Source organism: Arachis hypogaea, chromosome 2 (assembly GCF_003086295.3).
Source record: "Arachis hypogaea cultivar Tifrunner chromosome 2, arahy.Tifrunner.gnm2.J5K5, whole genome shotgun sequence".
Classification (NCBI taxonomy): Eukaryota; Viridiplantae; Streptophyta; class Magnoliopsida; order Fabales; family Fabaceae; genus Arachis; species Arachis hypogaea.
In genome coordinates, this window is record NC_092037.1 from 87,760,338 (window position 1) to 87,783,120 (window position 22,783).

Below are 22,783 nucleotides of genomic sequence, written 5' to 3' on the forward strand. Positions count from 1 at the left end.
GACTGACGCAAACGCGTGACATGCGCCACGTGTAGAAAACGCAAAAAACACTGGGGGTGATTTCTGGGCCCCATTTTAGCACCCAAGTTAGGCGCGGATCCAGTGAAGTCAAGTGGTCCCCACGTTACAAGACGTGGAGTAGTTAGTTAATTCTGATTTAAATTCAAATTTAAATTTGAAAATAGGAAAAGATATTATTTTAATTTTAGAAATTAGATTTTAAATTAATTAGGATTAGTTATAAAAAGGAGAGACTTCTCTTCCGTTGGACATTCCATTAGGGGAATTCCATTAGGGAATTCTATACAAATTTACATTCCACATTCCATGAGCAACTAATCCTCCCATTGTTAAGGTTAGAAGCTCTGTCTATTTGTATGGATTGATTCATTTGCTCTTTCTATTTTAATTTATGTTTTGGATTTATATTTAAGAATTGTTTTCGTTCTTTATCTTATGAATTTGGGTGGAACGGAAGTATGACGCTCTTTCTATTTGAGTTCTTGTATAACTTGGAAAAGCTCTATACTTAAACAACAGCTTGAAAATAAATTCTCCTAAATTTTAATGATCTGAATTTAACAGGATACGTGACATATAATCTTTTTATTTCTTGGGTAATTAGAACTTTTTGTGGCATATAAACTAGATATTGATTATCACCCTCTAATTGGAATTAATTGACCAAGGAATTGGCAGTTAATGAATTTTAGAGGAGACTAGGAAGGTCTAAGGAATTAGGGTCTAGTCACATATGGTTTGCCATAAATTAAATCCTACATAATTAAAATAGTTAGTAAGAAAAGTAAATCCGGAAAAATAGATAACTCTGAAACCTTAACCATCTTCTCCATATTTTATTCCCAACTTATTTATTTTTCCTTTTGATATTTTGAGTTCGAATTTAAACCTTTTGAATATCTCAAAACCCTTTTTTGCTTGTCTAACTAAGTCTATCAAACACTATTGTTGCTTAATTCATCAATCCTCGTGGGATCGACCTTTACTCACGTAAGGTATTACTTGGTACGACCCGGTGCACTTGCCGGTTAGTTTGTGGGTTATAAAATACCGCACCACAAGTCTACCACTTTGTCTCTGTTCTTTTTCTCATTCTCCAACAACAACAACAACACCAACAACAATGATGAAGGGGTAACAGAAACAAAAAATGAGAGAAGAGATGAAGAATTTGAAGGGTACCATTGCAAAACTAGGTGTTAAAATTATCGGTGATGGTCCTCAGCAAAATTTTCGCCCTCTGGTTCTCCAGTGACAACAACCACCCGTGGATGAAATTCTCCTCCAACCTTCTTGTGAAGCCATGGAGTCCAGTCCTCGTTGGAGACCACGTCCTCACACTCTGCAACGTCGGCTTGTCATGGCTGGTGAAGGTCCCGCGATGATGCTGATGGTTGGTGAATTGAAGTCGCTATAGATGATGGAGGTCGTGCGACAGTGCTTCAAGGAGTCTAGCAAGTTCAAGATTTTTGGACACAGAGATAGGGTTTGCTTCTCGGCGAAACAGATCGAGAGTGACAAAGGGAGAGAGATCGAAGGCCTTGGGAGGTGGAAGAGAAGGTGTAAGAAAAATAAAAAAAAGGGAGAGAGAGAGAGAGAGAGAGAGAGAGAGAGAGAGAGAGAGGATGATGGTAAAAGTGGTGATGATAAAAGTAATTTGAGGTTTTTATGTGATTTTTTAATATTTAGGTAATTTTATTATGCGAAACCTGTATTTTATGGTTACAAATCTTCTTCTATGGATAGATGTGTCGGCATATTTTGTTAGAAATTCTAGGATTTCTCAAACCCAAGACTCTCCATGTCAAATCATTATTGAGAAAGAAATATTTGGATGTAGAAGCGTACTAGAATTCATAAGCATGATTAAAAGAGTTTGGTTCTTTGATCTTACTCAACTATAGCCTTCTGTATCCCTGATAGTGCTAAATTGCAACTCTTCTAATGGGAAAAGAGCTATAGAGGCACCTTTGATGTATTGAGGGCTAAAATTCTAAATCACTATTTGTATTTGACTGTGGCACCTATTAAAATCTAAAGCTCAATAAAATAGTATCTTTGATTTTATTTTCATTTAATTCCAAATCAAAAGTAACTATGACTTATTCAATTCAGCATTTATGGCAATAAATGAGATCACTATTATATAAGTCATTTAATATGAAATAACTTAATTTGTAATTAATATATATATATATAAGGATTTTTTATTTAAATAAATTAAATAAATGTATTAATTATTGGAATAAATAATTTTTATATACGTGTTAAATCAATGCGTTTAGCGTGTAAACGAGATACAGTAAGACAAATTTTCAGCAGCTATAAAAGGATGTGCAATCGTTGGCATTCTCCACATATATTTCATATATTTTTCTCTCTCGTTTTTCTCATGAAAAGAAGGCAAAAAATGGCCAGTAAAAGCTTATACATGTTGTGTGTGTTTATCCCAATTGTCGTATGAGAAATGGCAATAATGGGGTGATATTTGAGTGTGAGAATCCGATACTCTTGCGCACTCAGTGTGTAAGTTCGTTGTCCGAGTTGAAAAGTTTGATATTGAGGAACTTTGGTGGCACATGAACGAGGGAGGTCGAAAGGGTGAGGTATAGGTTGCTAGCACCGTTGGGTAATAGAATTTTCTGGTTTTGACTATTTTGGCTTATGGGGGACGACCGTGTGTGACTCATGTTTGACATCCATGGAAGAATCATGGCAAAACAAGAGATGGAGCTGTCTGCCGAGGTTGGAGATGTTGGTGGTGGTGGTTCTGTACACTCGACCTATGTACAGAATGACCGACCTCTCGCACCACCACCCATTCATGTCACCATTCCAGTGGAAGATATGGAGGGGGATGAGGAATACTCCGACGAAGAGTACGTTGCCGATAGTGCCGATAGTGACTTCTCTGAAGGGGACAATGAGGAGGAGTTTGTACCGGAGACGCCTGCTGAGACAGCGGTGCGCCATGTTTTACCTCCCCCAAGAATCGGCTGCTCTCCATTGAACTAGCACTTCACCCGATCAACCTGGTGAAATTGGACGGTGTTGAAGCAGACAAGGTGGATGACTGACATCCATGTCCCCTACTCTTCCTCCCCGAAGAACCAAGGGGGGCACAGAGCCTGCAGAGCAAGGTCGTCGTACGCCGTCTAGATAAACTGAACCAACAGTTATAGTAGAGAATGTATAAATATTTGATATCCCAAAAGGTTAATAATGTTCAAAACCTAATAATTCAGTAAGTGCGTACTAACTTATGATTTACATGAAAAACGAAATTTAAGTAAACCACTAAATTAAAAAAGAGGTGGTGTCAACTGTGGTACTGGTGGACGAAATTGTGATCCATATTCTTTTCTACTTGTATGAAATCATTATTGTGGCACCAGTTGAATTCACAACTCCGTTCAACTAACCAGCAAGTGTATTGGGTCGTCCAAGTAATAAACCTTACGCGAGTAAGGGTCGATCCCACAAAGATTGTTGGTATGAAGCAAGCTATGGTCACCTTGTAAATCTCAGTTAGGCGGATTAAATTGGTTATGGGTTTTTGAAAATAGAAATAAGAGAATAGATAGTAAAAGGGATAGAATACTTATGTAAATCAATAGTGGGAATTTCAGATAAGCATATGGAGATACTGTATGGCTCAGGGACGCCTGCTTTCCTACTGCTTCACTCAATCTTTCTTACTCTTTTCCATGGCAAGCTGTGTATAGGGGTTCACCATCAGCGGTGGCTACTTTCAATCCTCTCGGAAAAATGATCCTCTGCGGCTGTCACTCGCATGGCTAATCGTCTGGAGGCATCACCCATGGTTGATGGCTACATCCCATCCTCACAGTGAAAACTACGCTCACGCGCTCTGTCACAGCACGGCTAATCACTGGTTGGTTCCCGCTCCTACTGGAATAGAATCCCTTGATTCTTTTGCGTCTGTCACTAACGCCCAGCACTTGCGAGTCTGAAGCACGTCACAGTCATTCATTACCGGAATCCTACTCGGAATACCACAGACAAGGTTAGACTTTCCGGATTCCCAGGATCCTACTCGGAATACCACAGACAAGGTTAGACTTTCCGGATCCTCATAAATGCCACCATCTATCTAGCTTATACCACAAAGATTCTGTTGGGGAATCTAAGAGATATACATTCAAGCTCTGTTGCATGTAGAACGGAAGTGGTTGTCAATCACGTGCGTTCATAAGTGAGAATGATAATGAGCTTCACTTAATCATCACATTCATCATGTTCTTGGGTGCGAATGAATATCTTGGAATAAGAATAAGAGAGATTTGAATAAAAGAAAATAGAATTGCATTAATATTTGAGGTACAGTAGAGCTCCACACCCTTAATCTATGGTGTGCAGAAACTCCACTGTTGAAAATACATAAGTAAAGGTTCAGGCATGGCCGAATGGCCAGCCCCCTAAAACGTGATCAATAGCCTCTTAAGATGAAGAATAAAACAAAACTGAGACTAAAGATGTCTAATACAATAGTAACTTATCCTATTTATACTAGACTAGCTACTAGGGTTTACATGAGTGAGTAATTGATGCATAAATCCACTTTCGGGGCCCACTTGGTGTATGTTTGGGCTGAGCTTGATCAATTCACGAGCTGAGGCTTCTCTTGGAGTTGAACTCCGAGTTATGACGTGTTTTGGGCGTTCAACTCCGGATTATGACGTTTTTCTGGCGTTTAACTCCAGACAGCAGCATGTACTTGGCGTTCAACGCCAAGTTACGTCGTCATTTTCCGAATAAAGCATGGACTATTATATATTGCTGGAAAGCCCTGGATGTTTAGTTTCCAACGCCGTTTGAGAGCGCGCCAATTGGAGTTCTGTAGCTCCAGAAAATTCATTTCGAGTGCAGGGAGGTCAGATTCCAACAGCATCAGCAGTCCTTTTGTCAGCCTTTTTCAGAGTTTTGCTCAAGTCCCTCAATTTCAGCCAGAATTTACCTGAAATTACAGAAAAACACACAAACTCATAGTAAAGTCCAGAAATGTGAATTTAACATAAAAACTAATGAAAACATCCCTAAAAGTAGCTCAAACTTACTAAAAACTTCCTAAAAACAATGCCAAAAAGCGTATAAATTATCCGCTCATCACAACATCAAACTTAAATTGTTGCTTGTCCCCAAGCAACTGAAAATCAATTAGGATAAAAAGAAGAGAATATACTATAAATTCTAAAATATCAATGAATATTAATTTAATTAGATGAGCGGGACTTGTAGCTTTTTGCTTCTGAACAGTTTTGGCATCTCACTTTTTCCTTTGTAGTTTAGAGTGATTGGCGTCTCTTAGGAACTTAGAATTTGGATAGTGTTATTGACTTTCCTAGTTAAGCATGTTGATTCTTGAACACAGCTACTTATGAGTCTTGGCCGTGGCCCTAAGCACTTTGTTTTCCAGTATTACCACCGGATACATAATTGCCACAGACACATAACTGGGTGAACCTTTTCAGATTGTGACTTAGCTTTGCTAGAGTCCCCAGTTAGTGGTGTCCAGATCTCTTAAGCACACTCTTTTGCTTTGGATCACGACTTTAACCACTCAGTCTCAAGCTTTTCACTTGGACCTTCATGACACAAGCACATGGTTAGGGACAGCTTGATTTAGCCGCTTAGGCCTGGATTTTATTTCCTTGGGCCCTCCTATCCATTGATGCTCAAAGCCTTGGATCCTTGCTACCCTTGCCTTTTGGTTTTAAGGGCTATTGGCTTTTTCTGCTTGCTTTTTCTTTTTCTTACTATATTTTTTTTTTCGCCAATTTTTTTTTCTTTTTTTTTTTTTCCGCAAGCTTTCTTTTTCACTGCTTTTTCTTGCTTCAAGAATCAATTTCATGATTTTTTTCAGATCATCAATAACATTTCTCTTTGTTCATCATTCTTTCAAGAGCCAACAATTTTAACACTCATAAACAACAATATCAAAAGACATATGCACTGTTCAAGCATTCATTCAGAAAACAAAAAGTATTGTCACCACATCAATATAATTAAATTAAATTCAAGGATAAATTCGAAATTCATGTACTTCTTGTTCTTTTGAATTAAAACATTTTTCATTTAAGAGAGGTGAAGGACTAATGGATTTATTCATAGCTTTAAGGCATGGTTACATACTAATGATCATGAAGTAAAGACACAAAACATAAATAAACACAACATTAAAAACCGAAACAGAAAGAAATAAAGAACAAGGAATGAATCCACCTTTAGTGGCGTCTTCTTCTTGAAGGACCAACAATGTCCTTAAGCTCTTCTATGTCCCTTCCTTGCCTTTGTTGCTCCTCCCTCATTGCTCTTTGTTCTTCTCTTATTTCTTGGAGAATGATGGAGTGCTCATGATGTTCCACCCTTAATTGTTCCACATTGTGGCTCAAATCTTCTAAGGAGGTGTTGAGTTGCTCCCAATATTTGTTGGGAGGAAAGTGCATCCCTTGAGGCATCTCAGGGATTTGTTGGTGATGAGTTTCCTCATGCATCTCTTGAGAACCGTGCATGGTTTCTCTTGCTTGCTCCATCCTCTTCTTGGTGATGGGCTTATCCTCTTCAATGGGGATATCTCCTTCTATGATAACTCCAGCTGAGTAGCATAGATGGCAAATAAGGTGAGGGAAGGCTAGCCGTGCCATAGGTGAGGGCTTGTCGGCTATTTTGTAGAGTTCATTGGAGATGATCTCATGAACTTCTATTTCCTCTCCAATCATGATGCTGTGAATCATGATGGCCCGATCCACAGTAACTTTAGATCGGTTGCTAGTAGGAATGATGGATCTTTGGATGAACTCCAACCATCCTCTAGCCACAGGCTTGAGATCCAGTCTTCTTAGTTGAACTGGCTTGCCTTTGGAGTCTATTCTCCATTGGGCTCCTTCCACACATATGTCCATTAGGACGTGGTCCAACCTTTGATTAAAGTTGACCCTTCTAGTGTAGGGGCGTTCATCTCCTTGCATCATGGGCAAGTGAAACGCCAACCTCACATTTTCCGGACTAAAATCTAAGTATTTCCCCCGAACCATTGTGAGATAATTCTTTGGACTCGGGTTCATACTTTGATCATGGTTCCTAGTGATCCATGCATTGGCATAGAACTCTTGGACCATTAGGATTCCGACTTGTTGTATGGGGTTGGTTATGACTTCCCACCCTCTTCTTTGGATCTCATGTCGGATCTCCGGATACTCATTCTTCTTGAGCTTGAAAGGGACCTCAGGGATCACCTTCTTCTTTGCCACAACATCATAGAAGTGGTCTTGATGGCTTTTGGAGATGAATCTTTTCATCTCCCATGACTCGGAGGTGGAAGCTTTTGTCTTCCCTTTCCCTTTTCTAGAGGATACTCCGGCCTTAGGTGCCATTGATGGTAATGGAAAAACAAAAATCTTATGCTTTTACCACACCAAACTTAAAATATTGCTCGCCCTCGAGTAAGAAAGAAAAGAAGAGAAGAAGAAGAAGAGGAGAATATGGGTGAGAGGGAGAGAAGTAGGTTCGGCTAAGTGGGAGAAGATGGGTTTGTGTTGTGTGAAAATGAAGAAGAATGGAAGGGTATTTATAGGGAGAGGGGAGGCTATAGTTTCGGCCATTTTGGGTGGGAATGGGTGGGAAATTGAATTTGAATTTTATGAAGGTAGGTAGGGTTTATGGGGAAGAGTGGGTTGATGTGAATGGTGAATGGGGTAATTGGGAAAAGGAATTGAGGTGATTGGTGAAGGTTTTTGGGAAGTGTGATACGGGGAAGAGTGAAAATGAGATTAGGATTAGGAGAGTGTGATTAGGATTATGGTAGGTGGGGATCCTGTGGGGTCCACAGATCCTGAGGTGATCCTGTGGGGTCCACAGATCCTGAGGTGTAAAGAAATACCATTCCTTCACCAAATAGGCATGCAAAATGCCTTCGTGCATCATTCTGGCGTTCAAACGCCCATTGGTGCACGTTCTGGGCGTTCAACGCCCATGTAAAGCATGTTTCTGGCGTTGAACGCCAGTTTCATGCTTGTTACTGGCGTTCAGCGCCAGTTTGTCCTCTCTGTGCACATTCCTGGCGTTCAGCGCCAGGTTGTTGCTTGTTTCTGGCGTTCAGCGCCAGAATGGTGCTCTGTTCTGGCGTTGAACGCCAGCCAGATGCACCTTACTGGCGTTGAACGCCAGCCCGTGCGTCCTCCAGGGTGAAAAATTTTTTTTCTTCTGTTTTTGACTCTGTTTTTAATTTTTTTGATTTTTTTCGTGACTCCTCATGATCATGTACCTAATTAAACACAAAATAACAATAAAACAAAATAAAATAAAATTAGATAAATAAAATTGGGTTGCCTCCCAACAAGCGCTTCTTTAATGTCAATAGCTTGACAGTGGCTCTCATGGAGCCACAAGGTGATCAGGTCAATGTTGTATAGTTGCCAACACCAAACTTAGAGTTTGGATATGGGGTCTTAACACCAAACTTAGAGTTTGGTTGTGGTCTCACAACACCAAACTTAGAGTTTGACTGTGTGGGCTCTTCTTGACCTTGAACTGAGAGAAGCTCTTCATGCTTACTCTCTTTTGTCATAGAGGGATGGCCATGTGCCTTAAACACAAGGTAGTCCCCATTCAATTGAAGGACTAACTCACCTCTGTTGACATCTATCACAGCTTCTGCTGTGGCTAGGAAAGGTCTTCCAAGGATGATGCTATCATCCTCTTCTTTCCTATTGTCTAAGATTATGAAATCAGCAGGGATGTAAAGGCCTTCAACCTTTACCAACACGTCCTCTACTATTCCATAAGCTTGTCTCAATGACTTATCTGCCAATTGTAATGAGAACAAGGCAGGTTGTACCTCAATAATCCCCAGCTTCTCCATTACAGAGAGTGGCATAAGATTTATCCCTGACCCCAGATCACATAGAGCTTTTTCAAAGCTCATGGTGCCTATGGTACAAGGTATTAGGAACGTGCCAGGATCTTGTTTCTTTTGAGGTAGAGTTTTCTGAATCCAGGTATCCAGTTCACTAATGAGCAAGGGAGGTTCACTTTCCCAAGTCTCATTACCAAACAACTTGGCATTCAGCTTCATGATAGCTCCTAAATATTGAGCAACTTGCTCTCCAGTCACATCTTCATCCTCTTCAGAGGAAGAATAGTCTTCAGAGCTCATGAATGGCAGAAGGAGATTTAATGGAATCTCTATGGTCTCTATGTGAGCCTCAGATTCCTTTGGATCCTTAATAGGAAACTCCTTCTTGCTTGAGGGACGTCCCAGGAGGTCTTCCTCACTAGGATTTTCGTCCTCCTCCTCCCTTGTGCATTCGGCCACATTGATCACGTCAATGGCCTTGCACTCTCCTTTTGGATTCTCTTCTGTATTGCTTGGGAGAATACTGGGAGGAGTTTCAATTACTTTCTTACTCAGCTGGCCCACTTGTGCCTCCAGATTTCTGATGGAGGATCTTGTTTCATTCATGAAACTGAAAGTGGCCTTTGACAGATCAGAGACTATATTGGCTAAATTAGAATTGTTTTGTTCAGAATTCTCTGTCTGTTGCTGAGAAGATGATGGATATGGCTTGCTATTGCTTAGCCTATTGTGTCCACCATTGTTAAAGCCTTGTTGAGGCTTTTGTTGATCCTTCCAGGAGAAATTTGGGTGATTTCTCCATGATGGGTTGTAGGTGTTTCCATATGGTTCACCCATGTAATTAACCTCTGCCATGGCAGGGTTCTCAGGATCATAAGCTTCTTCAGAAGCTGCCTCTCTAGTACTGTTGGATGCATGTTGCAATCCATTCAGATTTTGAGAGATCATGTTGACCTGTTGAGTCAACACTTTGTTCTGAGCCAATATGGCATTCAGAGTATCTATTTCAAGAACTCCTTTCTTCTGAGGTATCCCATTATTCACGGAATTCCTCTCAGAGGTATACATGAATTGGTTGTTTGCAACCATGTCAATGAGTTCTTGAGCCTCTTCAGGCGTTTTCTTCAGGTGAATAGATCCACCTGCAGAATGGTCCAATGACATTTTCGAAAATTCAGAGAGACCATAATAGAATATATCTAATAGGGTCCATTCTGAAAACATGTCAGATGGACATCTTTTAGTCAACTGCTTGTATCTTTCCCAAGCTTCATAGAGGGATTCACCATCTTTTTGTTTGAAGGTTTGAACATCCACTCTCAGCTTGCTCAGCTTTTGAGGAGGGAAGAATTTATCCAAGAAGGTAGTGACCAGCTTATCCCAGGAGTCCAGGCTATCCTTAGGTTGTGAGTCCAACCATATTCTAGCTCTGTCTCTTACAGCAAAAGGGAAAAGCATGAGTCTGTAGACTTCAGGATCAACTCCATTCATCTTTACAGTCTCACAGATCTGCAAGAACTCAGTTAAAAACTGATAAGGATCTTCAGATGGAAGTCCATAAAACTTGCAGTTTTGTTGCATTAAAGCAACTAGTTGAGGCTTAAGCTCAAAGTTATTGGCTCCAATGGCAGGAATGGAGATGCTTCTTCCATCAAACTTGGATGTTGGCTTTGTGAAGTCACCAAGCATTCTCCTTGCATTATTATTATTATTATTTTTGGCTGCCATCTCCTTTTCCTGTTCGAAAATTTCTGAAAGGTTATTTCTGGATTGTTGTAATTTAGCTTCTCTTAAGTTTCTCTTCAGAGTCCTTTTAGGTTCTGGATCAATTTCAACAATAGTGCCTTTTTCCTTGTTCCTGCTCATATGAAAGAGAGGAAAACAAGAAAAGAAAGAGGAATCCTCTATGTCACAGTATAGAGATTCCTTTATGTTAGTAGAAAGAGAAAGGGATGGAAGAATCCAAACACAAGAGATATAAGAAGTTCGGATTCGTAGATGAAGAGAGGTGAAGAGAAGTGTTAGTAATTAATTAATTAAATAGAAGAAGAGAAGAGAGGGAGAAAAATTCGAAAATAATTTTTGAAAAGGGGTTAGTATTTTCGAAAATTAAAGATGAATTAAAATTGAAATTAAAACTTGAAACAGTTAGTTAATACTTGAAACAGTTAGTTAATTAAAAAGAATTTTTGAAAAAGAGAGAGGCATTTTCAAAAATTAGAGAGGGAAAAGTAGTTAGGTAGTTTTGAAAAAGATAAGAAACAAACAAAAAGTTAGTTGGTTGATTGAAAAAGATTTGAAATCAAATTTTTTAAAAAGATAAGAAGATAAGAAGTTAGATAAGATATTTTGAAATCAAATTTTGAAAAAGATAAAAATTTTTGAAAAAGATAAGACACAAGATAAAAAGATTTAAATTTAAAAATTTGAAATTATTTACTTTACTAACAAGAAACTACAAGATAAGATTCTAGAACTTAAAGATTGAACCTTTCTTAACAAGAAAGTAACAAACTTCAAATTTTTGAACCAATCACATTAATTGTTAGCTAATTTTCGAAAATATGATATAAAGATAAGAAAAAGATTTTGAAAATATTTTGAAAAAAAGATTTTTGAAATTTTCGAAAATGATAAAAAAAATGAAAAAGATATGATTTTTGAAAAAGATTTTAAAAAGATAAGATTTTTAAAATTGAAATTTTGACTTGACTTGTAAGAAACAACTAATTTTAAAAATTTTTGACCAAGTCAACCCAAAATTTCGAAATTTTGGAGGGAAATAAGGAAAAGATATTTTTTTTATTTTTGAATTTTTAAAGAAAAACACAAAAATGACCCAAAACATGAAAATTTTGGATCAAAACACAAGATGCATGCAAGAGTGCTATGAATGTCAAGATGAACACCAAGAACACTTTGAAGATCATGATGAACATCAAGAACATAATTTTGAAAAATTTTTGATGCAAAGAAAACATGCAAGACACCAAACTTAGAAATCTTTAATGCATGGACTCTAACAAATGAAAAATGCATATGAAAAACAACAAACAACACAAAACAAGAAATCATCAAGATCAAACAAGAAGACTTGTCAAGAACAACTTGAAGATCATGAAGAACACTATGAATGCATGGAGTTTTCGAAAAATGCAAGAAAAATTTTTAAAGCATGCAATTGATACCAAACTTAAAATTTGACTCAAGACTCAAACAAGAAACACAAAATATTTTTAATTTTTATGATTTTCTATTTTTTTTTGGATTTTTATTAAAAAATTTTTCGAAAATATATTTTAAAAAAACGAAAAAGAAAAGAAAATTTTTGAAAAAGTTTTTGAAAAGAAAATTACCTAATCTGAGCAACAAGATGAACCGTCAGTTGTCCATACTCGAACAATCCCCAGCAACGGCGCCAAAAACTTGGTGGACGAAATTGTGATCCATATTCTTTTGTACTTGTATGAAATTATTATTGTGGCACCAGTTGAATTCACAACTCCGTTCAACTAACCAGCAAGTGTACTGGGTCGTCCAAGTAATAAACCTTACGCGAGTAAGGGTCGATCCCACAGAGATTGTTGGTATGAAGCAAGCTATGGTCACCTTGTAAATCTCAGTTAGGCGGATTAAATTGGTTATGGGTTTTCGAAAATAGAAATAAGAGAATAGATAGTAAAAGGGATAGAATACTTATGTAAATCAATAGTGGGAATTTCAGATAAGCATATGGAGATACTGTATGGCTCAGGGACGCCTGCTTTCCTACTGCTTCACTCAATCTTTCTTACTCTTTTCCATGGCAAGCTGTGTATAGGGGTTCACCATCAGCGGTGGCTACTTTCAATCCTCTCGGGAAAATGATCCTCTGCGGCTGTCACTCGCATGGCTAATCGTCTGGAGGCATCACCCATGGTTGATGGCTACATCCCATCCTCGCAGTGAAAACTACGCTCACGCGCTCTGTCACAGCACGGCTAATCACTGGTTGGTTCCCGCTCCTACTGGAATAGAATCCCTTGATTCTTTTGCGTCTGTCACTAACGCCCAGCACTTGCGAGTCTGAAGCACGTCACAGTCATTCATTACCAGAATCCTACTCGGAATACCACAGACAAGGTTAGATTTTCTGGATTCCCAGGATCCTACTCGGAATACCACAGACAAGGTTAGACTTTCCGGATCCTCATAAATGCCGCCATCTATCTAGCTTATACCACAAAGATTCTGTTGGGGAATCTAAGAGATATACATTCAAGCTCTGTTGCATGTAGAACGGAAGTGGTTGTCAATCACGTGCGTTCATAAGTGAGAATGATAATGAGCTTCACTTAATCATCACATTCATCATGTTCTTGGGTGCGAATGAATATCTTGGAATAAGAATAAGAGAGATTTGAATAAAAGAAAATAGAATTGCATTAATACTTGAGGTACAGTAGAGCTCCACACCCTTAATCTATGGTGTGCAGAAACTCCACTGTTGAAAATACATAAGTAAAGGTTCAGGCATGGCCGAATGGCCAGCCCCCTAAAACGTGATCAATAGCCTCTTAAGATGAAGAATAAAACAAAACTGAGACTAAAGATGTCTAATACAATAGTAACTTATCCTATTTATACTAGACTAGCTACTAGGGTTTACATGAGTGAGTAATTGATGCATAAATCCACTTCCGGGGCCCACTTGGTGTATGTTTGGGCTGAGCTTGATCAATTCACGAGCTGAGGCTTCTCTTGGAGTTGAACTCCGAGTTATGACGTGTTTTGGGCGTTCAACTCTGGATTATGACGTTTTTCTGGCGTTTAACTCCAGACAGCAGCATGTACTTGGCGTTCAACGCCAAGTTACGTCGTCATTTTCCGAATAAAGCATGGACTATTATATATTGCTGGAAAGCCCTGGATGTTTACTTTCCAACGCCGTTGAGAGCGCGCCAATTGGAGTTCTGTAGCTCCAGAAAATTCATTTCGAGTGCAGGGAGGTCAGATTCCAACAGCATCAACAGTCCTTTTGTTAGCCTTTTTCAGAGTTTTGCTCAAGTCCCTCAATTTCAGCCAGAATTTACCTGAAATTACAGAAAAACACACAAACTCATAGTAAAGTCCAGAAATGTGAATTTAACATAAAAACTAATGAAAACATCCCTAAAAGTAGCTCAAACTTACTAAAAACTACCTAAAAACAATGCCAAAAAGCGTATAAATTATCCGCTCATCAGGTACTAACCTCGTCGAATCGTAATCGGTCTATTTCCACTCTCCAGTGCAGAACCCTCCTCTCATGCTGGTCTCTGCTCTGTTGCTGCAATCTTATCAACCTGACACAAATTAACAGAATAACAACAGTTTATTATGCAGAAAAACAGGAAAATGTTACAAATTGATAACACAGTAAATTCATAAACAGTTGTTATCTCGCAGTCATAGGATACATGAAAATCCCTCGCTCTGGTGGATACTACTGGGGAAACCTCTGGTATATCTAGGAGATCAAGAGTGGAGTACAGCCACGATGTTCGTGACGCCTCGGTGTGCTATCGAGCACAGTGACTGGTACGTTCAGGCCAGCACAACCGAGCCCCAAGACTGTGCCCGGCACCACCCAAAGTCTTGAAGCAGCGGCAGCCAACGTAGATGGAGCAAGTTGTTCGACTTGTCCGTCATCGATAGCCTTTGATCAGTAACTTGATGTAACATCTAGCATACTGTCAGAGGGTCTCCATTTGTCTGTCGGAGACATCTGGTGGACATTGTCCCACAGCCATATAAGCTTCGACGAGAACGACTCCTTCCTCTGTACTGCCTGCTGTGGAACCACCAGAGGCCTGTCACCGAGTATCCGCTCCACCATCTCCCACGTCTCCGTGCAGTACCACCTGTAGAAGTCACGGAAGCACCTCCAACCGAGTCCCCGTGTGCGCGTAGCCCGAGGTGGTATGTCACGTCCTGCAGGGTGATGGTGGCCTCACCCCACGGGAGATGGAACGTGTAGGTCTCCGGATGCCATCGCTCCACGAATGCCGTAATCAGGGAATTGTCGAATGTGAAATCCCTGAGAGGCACCATGTCGCTGAATCCGGCCTCCCTCAAATATCGGAAGATGGCGTTGGGTGGAGGAAGGGTATGATTCACTCATCGAGAAAGGAGAAGGCGAGGCCTCTAACTAAAAAATATATATACACAATTGTTAAAAAATAAATAACTGGATAGGTCCATCCACGTAACAAATTGTCTTCATTATTCTATACATAACCCTAACAGAATCTTACATGTATGTACTAGCTGGATTTATGCCGACACGACATTATCTGTGACTATGTACTTTCTTAACTAATACACATTTTCTCATTCCGTTACATGGATTACAAACATTTAATAAAGTTATTAATAATGTAACCAACAAAGTCTTACTTAACTTAATATTCTAATTATCAGCCTTCGCTAGTTACTAACTAAATTAATAATTATGTAGTAACAACCTAATACAAGAAAAATAAACTAGAGTTCCAAATTTCAATCAATGACCTATTCCTAGTGATACAAACCGTATTCTAGTTCTTGGCAAGTGTCCTAACCATGGCTATATATATACATATATATTTATACGGGATTACATAAAAGTTAAGATAACAAAACTAACCTCAGAGTCCTATGCCCCCGGCGTAATGTCAAGTCTCATTCAGTTGGTTGATGTCCCGATCACTACCTCCTACTACTACTTCTTCTTCTTCTCCTTTTTCTTCATCTTTTTTTTCATTATCGTAATCGTCACCACCACCATACCACCACATCCATCTCCTCTTCCTCCTCCTCCTCCTCCTGTTTCTTTTTTATTTGAATTTCTTTGATCTCCTCCTTTTTTTTCTTTTTCCTCCATCATCATTATCGTCATGACCAATATTTTGCTAACATCTTTATTGATTCTGATTCTCTGTGGTGATCGAATGAACCGAAAATATTATCAAAGCAAAATCATTGTATAATACCAAATGAACTGAAAATGGTTTATTATATAAATTTGAATTAAAAAATACGTGCGTCTCGAATGAACCGAAAATATTATCAAAACGAAACCATTATATAATACTAAATGAACCGAACATTGTCCATTATATAAATTCGAATTCGGTGATGATGATAGAGGAGAAGGATGAAAATGAAGGAGGTGACGAAATTCTAATCGGAGGAGAAAGAAAAAGAGGAAGAGATATTATTGGTGTGACTGTAATGAAATTAAAAAATAATAAAAAAGGAGAAGAAGAAGAAGACATAGTATTCAGAGTAGAGAAGAAGAAGTAGAATAAATTTAAAATAAGAAGAAGAAGGAGAAGTATAAAAAAAGAAAAAAATAAAAAAAATAAAAAACATAACTGAAATTACTTGAATAAATTTAGATGTAAAATTGTTTGGAGACGTAGAAATTACTTTTAAGAAATCAATAATTTTTTAACATTTTCAAATTTCGTGATAGAGATGGTCCTCTTTATCAAATTTTATATATTAAGATGTCTCTACCTCTGTACCTCGCTCACCGCTATTGCACGGTCACCGCCTCATCTCCGCGCCTCTCGCCGGCTCCTCTGCCTTGTATGTGCGCCCTTAGTCTCTGCTCGCCTCTGCTTCCGCGTCCCTGCGTACCTCTGCTCGCCTCCGTCTGTGTCGTCTCAGCCGTCTTGGCCCCGCCGTAGCTTGTCTTCTCTGCCTCGTCTGCCTCTGCAGTGTGCTTCGCGGTGGCTCGCTTCTCTGCCTCCGCCTTCTCTGCCGTGACTTTGCTTCTGCTTCTGCAGTGTACAGGTGAGTTTTTATTTTTATTTTTAGTTATTCTATATTAATTTTTAGTAATTGATTGTTGCTGTTTTAATGTAGGTTTAGAATAGATAAATTGATGCTAATTGGATTTGTATAGAATGGAACTTGAATGCAAATTGAGTTAAGCGAGCATTGATTTATACCATGGGATTGGCTCAAGTTGGTTCTGGTTGTCTCTCTTTTGATGTTAGCGTTGTGACTAAGGAATCATTGAACTATTGGTTTTGTTGCACTTAGTTAGCTAGATTCAGGATGGGACTTCTGTTCTTCCTCCTTCCTCTTTATTTCATCTCAATCACTGTGTTTTTGTGTTTCCTCTTTATTTCTCTGGTCCTCACTTGGTATTTGTCTAGCCTTGCCGTCGCCGGAGCCTTGCGCCAGCCTTGAGCCTTTTCCCTGTTGCTGCTCACAGAGTGTGGTCCTCTTGCCACTGCAGCCACAGCTTACTCTCGCCATCGACATTGCCACCAATTCTGCACGCCGTTTCGCCATGTTCTATGCCGTCCTGCCTTGCTCATCTTCTGCCTAGCCTTCAATCCTTTCCTGTTGCCGTACCTCTACTCCCCACGAGGAGGATGAAGTCAGCCCTCCTGACCGCTGCTGACAAGCTCAACTGTCTCTTCCGCACTGCCTTAGGTCTCACTCCCTCCCTCCCCTCCTCCCCCCCTCTCTATCTCTCTCTCCAATTTCATGTTCCTATTTAACTTTCTTTCTTTGCAAACTTTTTATTCTCTGTATGTATATTGAGCTGTCTCTGCTGCCATTGTGATATTGTTGTCTACTTGATTGTCATAATATATATAAAGGTGTTGCGACTTATGTGGTGTTTAGTTTATAGATGGCAGATTGTCTTGACGTATGTGCGTCTCTGATATGTGTTTTTCCTGGTCTTTCTCTGGTTTTTCTTAACCTGCTAAGTGTTCTTCTTGGTTTGCATGATTTTCATGGAGAACTTGAGTGCTTTGCAAGCCTTTGTTTGTTCTTGAACCTTGAGAAAGCTAAGACTAGATACATACTAACAAGATCAATCCAAAGAAGGTTACTTGTAATAAGTCACTAAATCCTAATAAACGTTATTGTAATTGATTTATATGTCTATCTACTCTTCACAACAATGGCATAATAAGCTTCTATCTATAGATTTTAATTTTTTTTAATAGTACTTTGAAGCATTTTCACTCAACTTACTGCTAATCTTGTAGGACTAGGAGTTGTTGCAGCTTCTTGAAACTACAAATCTTAAGCAGACATGTGTTGCTTCTCTGAAAATTCACAATTCAGATTAAGATTTATGTGAAGAAGACAAGAATTCAAGAAAAATATTTTGAAGAACTTATATATTCCAATTCTGATTTAGTATTCATTATTTGTTCTAGCTGTATAATTGAGTTGATTTGTTTCACGAGTTCTTTATTTTGTTGTTTTGGCATCAGAGTTAAAAACATACTTTCCCTTCATATCTCTGGGGAGTTTCTCTGAAATTGTTTTAAGTCTTAAGCTCTTGTGTTCTTGTTCTTAAGTCAAAGGTGAACATCTTTCATTCTTTCTTTATGATGTCAAAGCAAAAAGAAACTATGCTAATTGTGAGAAAACTTGTTGCTGATGAATGAAATTTTTTCACCCCTTTTCTGGTTTACAATTTTTCTTTTTCGTATTTCTTTTCTGCTTTAAAACTAAATTGATCACTCATCAGTTTAGTTAAATGAGTCAAAAGTTCTCAGTTTGAACTTTGAATCATTGGGTAAAAGTTTAGAACATGGTGTGGTTAAGAGTCATTGAGTTCAAGCAAAATACTAATGGTTATGTTTTTATCTTCTTTGCTATGTATTTGGCGTAATTGATCTTTGTATATCCCTTGAAGGGATTCAACCTTTAATAGCATGTGGGAGGCATTTCTGAAATATTCAATCATTTCACTTCTTTTTTTTTTTAAATTTTTTATTATATTAGAATAATAAAGGGACAAAAAGAAAAAAGAATAGGTCTTTGCTTTTAAGTTGCAGTAGGTGAACCAAAAATCTATTGTACAGTTGGATTTATCTTAACCATGTGGTGGAAGGTGGAAACTAAAGATAAAATAAAAAATTATTTAAGATGGTAGCTGATTGTTTTATTTACACTTGTTTGTAGGTAGGAAGGGTGATATTATGCGATAAAAAGCTTCAGGAGCTGCTTGGATGTGAAAGCATCTCTGCTATAAGGTACATGATTCTACCTATCTTGTATCTAATTTTGTTGCCAGGATTAATTAAAGGGCAAAGGGATAGCCCGGTGCACAAGCATCCCACGTTAACGCAGGGTTCGGGGAAGGGCTGCACCCAAAGAGTGTAATGTACGCAGTCTAACGTGATAATTACATCAATGACTGTTTCCATGGCTTGAATCCGTGACCTTGTGATCACACCGAGATTTTATTGTTTGGGGGATTTTAGATTATGGAGGATATATACGAGAGGTGGATCAAGAGAAAGTACAAATAATGCAAGTCATGTAATTTATCATATAAAATATTGCTTATACTTTGTTGCTTTGTCTCTCTCAACACTGTGTTATGTAGCTTTTGCTTTGTTGCTTCATTTTCCTTTTTACCCCTTTGCTACTGAAATATAAAATATTACTCACTCATCTTGCTTTGGTGTTGCAGCTGCCACTCTGCAAGTTCCTGACCACCAACCAGTGACGGCAAAGGTCCCCTCTCCTTCTCAGCCTCTCCGGTTCACATTCCATGCTTCTGACAAGGTAAGATATTACTCACTCATCTTGCTTTGGTGTTGCAGCTGCCACTCCACCAGTTCCTGACCACCAACCAGTGACGGCAAAGGTCCCCTCTCTTTCTCAGTCTCTCCGGTACATACTCCATGCTTCTGACAAGGTAAGATATCTTCTTACCTCCTGTACTTTTTCACCCATAACACCATTTCTATTCTGGATTTTGCTGTCATGTATTATTCCTATGCTTTGTGGCAGAAATGATCAAGTTTCTTCTTAATTGGCAGCATTCAGTGCAGACGATGAATAATTTGAAAATTGATTCATGAATAATAATCAACAATGGAGTTATCACAGGAATGGAGGTCCTTCTTCCCAATCGGAACACCTGGTGGCGCCCCTCTTCTCCTTTCTGAACCAACCACCACCACTTTAGGCCCCCTCAAATTCAACCCTGACACTAACTCCCTCAATCCTCTCTTCTCCTTTTCTGTCTTCCCCTCTCTCCTTCACCTTCCTCCCATTCTCTCACCCTCCCGTTTTCTCTCTTCCCATTCCCTCCTCCCTTCAACTGCTTCTTCTCTCTCCTCCTTCGCCCAAAACAATGCCATTTCCCCGTCCTCCTATTTCCTTACTAACCGCCTCCACCTCCTCACTTATCCAGATCGCAAAACTGCCATTGTTTTCTTCCCCACTGGGCCGAACGATGACAAAATCGGGTTTTTCATGCTCTCCGTCACAGACTCCAAGTTGCAAGTCCACCTTGACGGAAACGATGATATTTTCCGTGCGGAGATGGGATCCTCCTCTGCTCACCATATACTGAAAATTTTGGTGAACCCTATTCTTGAACCTCCTCCCTATTCGGGTAATGATTCCTCTTCTCCTGTTATTGGGTATTTGTCGGCTTGTACTCTCTATTCTGTGCACTGGTTCATTGTGAAGCATAGTTCTATTTTCGATAGGCCTGTTATGTTATATGTGGGCGGTAAAGTTTTCAAGAGTTCTTCCGTTGTTCATGCTTGTTGGAGCCCTCATATATTGGAAGAGAGTGTGGTGTTGTTAGAAAGTGGTCAATTGTTCTTGTTTGATTTGGAGTCTCATTATCATGGTTTGAGTACTTCTTTTAAGGGGACTAGGTTGAAAGTTCTGTGGAATGATTCGGGTTATTGTAGTGATTGTGTGTGGGTGAGCTGTGAATTTAGTTGGCATCCTCGGATTTTGGTGGTTGCTCGCTCTGATGCTGTTTTCTTAGTTGACTTGAGATCCAAGGAATGTAACGTGAGTTGCCTAATGAAGATTGATATGTTCCGTATGTATGCTCCAAGCGAAATCGAGCAGTTTCTTGCCTTGTCAAAGGCAGGTCCTAACCATTTCTTCTGCGCAGTGGCTTCTAGCAGTCTTTTACTTCTCATTGATGTGAGGAAGCCTATGATGCCAGTGTTACAATGGATGCATAATATTGATGAGCCTTGTTATGTAACTGTGCTAAGCTTGTCTACCTTGAGGTCCAACTCAAGGGAAGATGGTTTCAAGTTGGCTTCTGAGTCTGGATATTGCATTATACTGGGATCATTTTGGAATTGTGAGTTTAATCTCTTCTGTTATGGACCTGAATTGCCATTCCGAAAAGGATATATTGCTTCGAAGCTTTCAAATATTAACAAAGCATTCTGTGCCTGGGAGCTTCCGTCTGATATTGATTTATCTGGCTGCAAGTGTCATTGTGGAGATTGTCTCTTAAGGGAAGAGCTGTCAAAGGACGCTCTTCCTGAATGGATTGATTGGCAGCTGAAGAAAGAGATTGTCATGGGTTTTGGAATTTTAAGCAGTGACCTGGCTGCCCTACTTTGTGAACCAGATGAAAATGGTGGATTTACACTGATAAGGCTGTTGTCATCTGGAAAGTTTGAATTGCAAAGATATCATGCTTGTCGGGCTCCAACTAGGAACTTAGATCATTGCCACAAAGAAGAATTATGGCTGGACAAACACTTGCATCCCTTCAGTGAGGAGGAATACAAATTTCCAAAAAGATTTCATCACCTAAAATTGGCTTACCTTCAGGCATATGTTAGTGATAGTCTTTCTAAATTGCTACACAGGAAACTAGAAAAGAGTCACATGCAAACTCGACAGAAGGAATCTTCTGCGAGTAAAGTGCATGAGTTTTTGTGTGAGAAATTAAATGCTTGTGGGTTTGGTCGGTTAAGATCATCTGCTGCAACTGCTGCTGTCTTTAAAGATATAAAACCACCAACAAGCCTTCATGAAGTTGCTTTAAGGAGACTTTGGGCTGACTTGCCTATGGAGGTGTTGCAATTGGCATTTTTAAATTATTCTCAGTGTCCGCAAGTTGTAAACAAGCATAAGGTAGCTTTAGATTTCTTAGCTTTACCTGACCTTCCTCAGTTGCCTCCATTCTTCTTACGGAAATCTTCACACCACGACAATGATGACATTGTGGGTCCAGTTAGGCCATTTCCATTTCTACTTGTGCTAAATGAATTTTACAACGGGTGCTCAACTTTGGAAGATGACGAGTTTTCTATAGAAGCAGAGCTTGGCCTCAAGTACAATGAAGTAATGAAGGTGGCTAGTAACATAACTGTTTCAACTGATTGCTCTACGGAGATATCTCTTTCTGAGGATCAAGAGGAAGCTTGGGATGGTTCCTTGAAACGAAAATCTTTTTTTTCATATCGGCCAATGGCATTCAATTGCTCTGCCAAAGATTTTGTTACAGGGAACTCTGTTTATAGTGATGAAATTTATGATACATTTATATTCCATGTCCGGAAGTCCAGGGAGCAGACAAAGCCTCTTGGACAAGAGGTATTTGATGATCATTGCCCTGTTGAGTTGAGTCTTCATGCTCCATTAGAAATCTCTGAACCTCAAGGTTTAAAAGCATATAATCTACTGAAGAAACATATGTCAAAATGGGAACAACATTTTGATTTGTATAAGGAGTTTTGTATCCAATCTAGATTTGAAAGTGGTAGTTAACAGGTGTTCCTTCATTTTTTGTCCTTGTCCCCATAGATAAACGTAAATGAGTTTTATCCTCTGAAAAATATGCTCTTGGCTGATTCTTCGGGAAAATATCAAATATGCGATGCATTGTATATACCTTTTTCCCTTTTTGGGTGTTGAAGCAAGTTTGAGGTCAGCTTTCATAATTTTCTTGGTACAATCAGGCGGATCTTTTTAGTACTTTAACACATCTAGTGATTCTTAATCTGCCATACCATAACTTAGCTATGGGCTATCTTTTAGCTCCTCATATTTTACTAACAGATACTAGAATTCAATAACATATTTGACTTTTGTAAAGTGCATTTTCAAAATCGAGGACGGTGA

At 39.1% G+C, this 22,783-nt stretch overlaps 1 protein-coding gene and 1 non-coding gene across 7 annotated transcripts; both read left to right on the forward strand.

Moving 5' to 3' along the window:
• The first annotated feature begins 10,118 nt into the window (after nt 1-10,118).
• Nucleotides 10,119-10,222, forward strand: LOC112762892 (small nucleolar RNA R71). The gene has a single exon (XR_003182781.1). It is a non-coding gene; the product is annotated as a small nucleolar RNA R71 (small nucleolar RNA).
• Nucleotides 10,223-16,238: 6,016 nt separating this feature from the next.
• LOC112749462 (uncharacterized) lies at nt 16,239-22,602 on the forward strand. 6 transcript variants are annotated; one of them, XM_025797712.3, is made up of 6 exons: nt 16,317-16,696; nt 17,065-17,347; nt 18,842-18,912; nt 19,356-19,399; nt 19,489-19,583; nt 19,708-22,602. In XM_025797712.3, exon 6 carries the CDS (start codon nt 19,763-19,765, stop codon nt 22,427-22,429), a length of 2,667 nt encoding a protein of 888 aa, XP_025653497.1. In that variant the 5' UTR covers nt 16,317-16,696; nt 17,065-17,347; nt 18,842-18,912; nt 19,356-19,399; nt 19,489-19,583; nt 19,708-19,762; the 3' UTR covers nt 22,430-22,602. The 6 variants fall into 6 exon arrangements, with proteins under 6 accessions (XP_025653504.1, XP_025653497.1, XP_072075515.1 ...); XM_072219418.1 differs by having other exon boundaries at nt 16,429-16,696; nt 16,769-17,347; XM_072219414.1 differs by having other exon boundaries at nt 19,356-19,583.
• Nucleotides 22,603-22,783: the final 181 nt, after the last annotated feature.

Bases quoted from the DNA above. Each gene is read 5' to 3' on its own strand.
- LOC112749462 (XM_025797719.3), top strand. From the start codon at position 19,763: ATGGAGTTATCACAGGAATGGAGGTCCTTCTTCCCAATCGGAACACCT.